Below are 3,055 nucleotides of genomic sequence, written 5' to 3' on the forward strand. Positions count from 1 at the left end.
TACTGTTGTAGCAAAGCAGACAGAAATAAAAGATCAATGGCCAGGCTATAAAATGGGTTCTTTTCATGCGCCCTCTCACTTGGCTGAGCAGAAATATACCTCCCCTTTCCGCTGGGTCGGGAGCTGTTTTATGACAACCGTTGTGTGGCTTTCAGGCAAGAAGAAACTGACAACATCAAATCAGGTGTGCTTTAACACGCACAGTCTAAAAAACCTACTTTGGAGATGCTCACCAACCCGGTTGGTGAGCATCTCCAAGCACTAAGCGCTTTACAGAGCATTTTACTTTAAAGTGTATCATAAAAGCCTTTCACTCAAGTCGATCTTAGAAATTTAAATATGGAGTGGTTTTTAATCTTTTTAAGTGTCTGTGTGTGAGCACAAGATGCGCAGAGGACTGCAAGGAGCCCAAAGTCCACGCATTGTTTCAGCTGGTTTGACTTTCCCAAGACTTAACTCTTTTGAGGGAGCAGTGTGGAAAATCGGGAGGCGAGGGTCTAAGAACAAGGGGGCGTCCCGCGATTCTCCTCGGTGCCTCTCTGAGCCTGGCACCGAGACAAAAAGTGGTGACGCACAAAAGCCAAGGAATCCTAAAAGTATCTTTAAAGATATTAAAACTTAACGTTTTTCTTATTCTTATCGCCACTAAATTTAGCTTGTTTTCTGATCGCGCTGTTTTTTGTTGCACAGATTGTTTTGAAAATTAAAAAAGTATATTTTGGTTGATTATCAGAATTTGCAGCTGCAAAAAAAAGTTTGACTATCTGCGGCCACCAGAAAATCGAAATTTGTTGGGAACATGAAGGGAATTACCACGGTGCTGCCTTGAACCAGGTGGCGTGAAACCCACATATAAAAGATTAAATCACAGGAGTCAACAGTTCCTTCCCTGTACAAGAAACCGAACCTTTGTGGATATTTTATTATTTTTACGCTTTTTTAGTTTTTGCGCCCCACACGTCGACTGTAAGGTGAAGAAATACCCACCATGCTGAGGACTGCAAGTTGTGACAATGAGATTTGTTGTTCTTTTGTAATAAACCATCACCAAAAAGCAAATGCGAAAGGATGTGTTATTTCTTATTCTGTAGAACACATAAAACCTTTGTTTTACATCATGTGTCCTGTTAGATGGTGGGGACCTTAAAGTAGTATTGTTTAAATAGGTTTAGGTAACGGGTTTCAAAAAACAAACATCCAGCAGTCATTTAAAACGTGTGTTTTATCAAATTGTGAGGTTTTCTGTGCTGAGTCTTTAGTTTGAGCTGCTAAATGGCGCGCGTGATGCTCATTTGAGCGCAACAGATAGGCGGTTCTGTTTGCATTGAGATGTTAAGCGGGTGTCTCTATATAAATCTACTCCGGATCAACTCCCTCATTCTGGACGCAGAGAAGGAAAGAGATTAACTTTAAAGAAACGGGGGGGAAACTGAGAATGGTGGCAACTACAGGCTCCACGGAGAAGGCCAAACAAGCTGCTGGAAATAAGGTTTGGGGAAGCTTTAACTGAGCTCAGTGAGATTAAACGAGTGTCATCAGAATATATTAAACCGGCTTGTCTTTTACAGGTATCCAAACCACTGATGGAGAAGAAGCGAAGAGCTCGTATAAACCAATGTTTGGACGAGTTAAAATGTCTCCTGGAGAGCTACTACAGCAGCAGCGTGAGTGCGCAGCAACGTGTAGGATATAGAGCCTATTTTTATTCACTTCCAATAGTTGAATGCAATTAGTTTCAAAATATTGGTCTGTACCAGAAGATACATTTTAACTAATGAGTTATATTTACTCAGATTCGAAAGCGCAAGCTGGAAAAGGCCGACATCCTGGAGCTCACCGTGAAACACCTAAGGAACCTTCAAAAGACACAGAGCTGTGAGTTATCACGGATAGCTGGGTTTCATGTATGCACAGCTCCAAGATTTTAGCAAAAAGTTATTTTTTTCTAATGAGTTTGTGTTGCTATTGTGTCCCTGAAGGCGCTGCCTCCTCCTCAGAGTTTCCTGATTTCCAGCTGGGGTTCCGCAGCTGCCTCACTAACGTCCACCAGTACCTGCTGATGGCTGATAACCTGAGCGGCAGTGACCGCTGGATGCTCTCGCAGCTTTCCAACAAGTTGTGGCGCTCTCGGAGGCGAGGGGAGGCCTCCAGCACCACGGACAGCAGCCCGGAGCAAATCGCACAGAATGAGAGCAGGAAAGTTCTGCAAAGTGGACCTGAGGAGGACCAAACGGTCACATCTAAAGCATATAAACTCCACTCCACATCCACGGCTCCTTGTCTGCAGAGTGAAGACGCACGCCAGCCACCTGACACCAAACAGGCGCTTGTTTTTGCGCAAAACTCCGGAGAAAGTTCAGCTCAAAGAAACTCTGAGTGCAATACAGGGAATGAAGCAGAGCTCAGAGTATGGAGGCCTTGGTAGAAAAAAACAAACTTTTGTATACTCTGAGCTTGATTGAATGTTTACAATTGCACTATAGATTTCTACAGTTTTGCTGTGTATAATAAAAATGTCAAAAAGAACGAGTGTGTTGTTTTTGTAACCTGGGAATAAGTTTAAGCCTTTCACTGGGGTGGGAAAGGCGTTTTTGGGTGAAAACGTGCAGCTTCGATGTATTGCAAATTAGTCTGGCCTTTTGCTATTATCAGAGAAAGATTAAGTTCTAAACGGTTACCTTAAATAAGTAGAAATAAAAATAAAAAGGTGCTTTTTACTGAGCATCAAACGAGTTGGAATTGGGAATTGTGAAGATTTTTTCTTATCTTTCAGGTAAAATCAGACACAACTTTGGAAAATAGACAACAATTAGGTAAAATTAAACAAAGAAGTCAAGCGCGCACAAAACATGCGCTTGTCTTTCTTTCTTCCTAATGTTTACCTTCTTTCGACAGCAGAGGGGAAATCAGATGTTAGAGAAAAACAATTTTCTGCTATTAGCTATAAACTTACACCCCAGAATATCTTCTTGAAGTCATCTAGACTTGAAGACAGACATTCGAAGAAAAATATAGGAAACAATGTATATAAATGTACAGGTTTATCTTTAGATGC

General features: G+C 41.7%; 1 protein-coding gene across 1 annotated transcript; it reads left to right on the plus strand.

Moving 5' to 3' along the window:
• Nucleotides 1–1,393: 1,393 nt before the first annotated feature.
• On the plus strand, nucleotides 1,394–2,447 carry her3 (hairy-related 3). The gene is made up of 4 exons (XM_017417629.2): nucleotides 1,394–1,489; nucleotides 1,569–1,664; nucleotides 1,794–1,875; nucleotides 1,980–2,447. The coding sequence occupies exons 1-4, from the start codon at nucleotides 1,436–1,438 to the stop codon at nucleotides 2,423–2,425; spliced, it is 678 nt and encodes a 225-aa protein (XP_017273118.1). The 5' UTR covers nucleotides 1,394–1,435; the 3' UTR covers nucleotides 2,426–2,447.
• The last annotated feature ends 608 nt before the right edge of the window (nucleotides 2,448–3,055 follow it).

This window comes from Kryptolebias marmoratus, linkage group LG8, assembly GCF_001649575.2.
Source record: "Kryptolebias marmoratus isolate JLee-2015 linkage group LG8, ASM164957v2, whole genome shotgun sequence".
NCBI classification, from domain to species: domain Eukaryota; kingdom Metazoa; phylum Chordata; class Actinopteri; order Cyprinodontiformes; family Rivulidae; genus Kryptolebias; species Kryptolebias marmoratus.

Bases quoted from the DNA above. Each gene is read 5' to 3' on its own strand.
- her3 (XM_017417629.2), top strand. From the start codon at position 1,436: ATGGTGGCAACTACAGGCTCCACGGAGAAGGCCAAACAAGCTGCTGGA. The intron at 1,490-1,568 runs GTTTGGGGAAGC...TGTCTTTTACAG, and splicing joins AACAAGCTGCTGGAAATAAG to GTATCCAAACCACTGATGGA. The intron at 1,876-1,979 runs GTGAGTTATCAC...GTGTCCCTGAAG, and splicing joins CCTTCAAAAGACACAGAGCT to GCGCTGCCTCCTCCTCAGAG.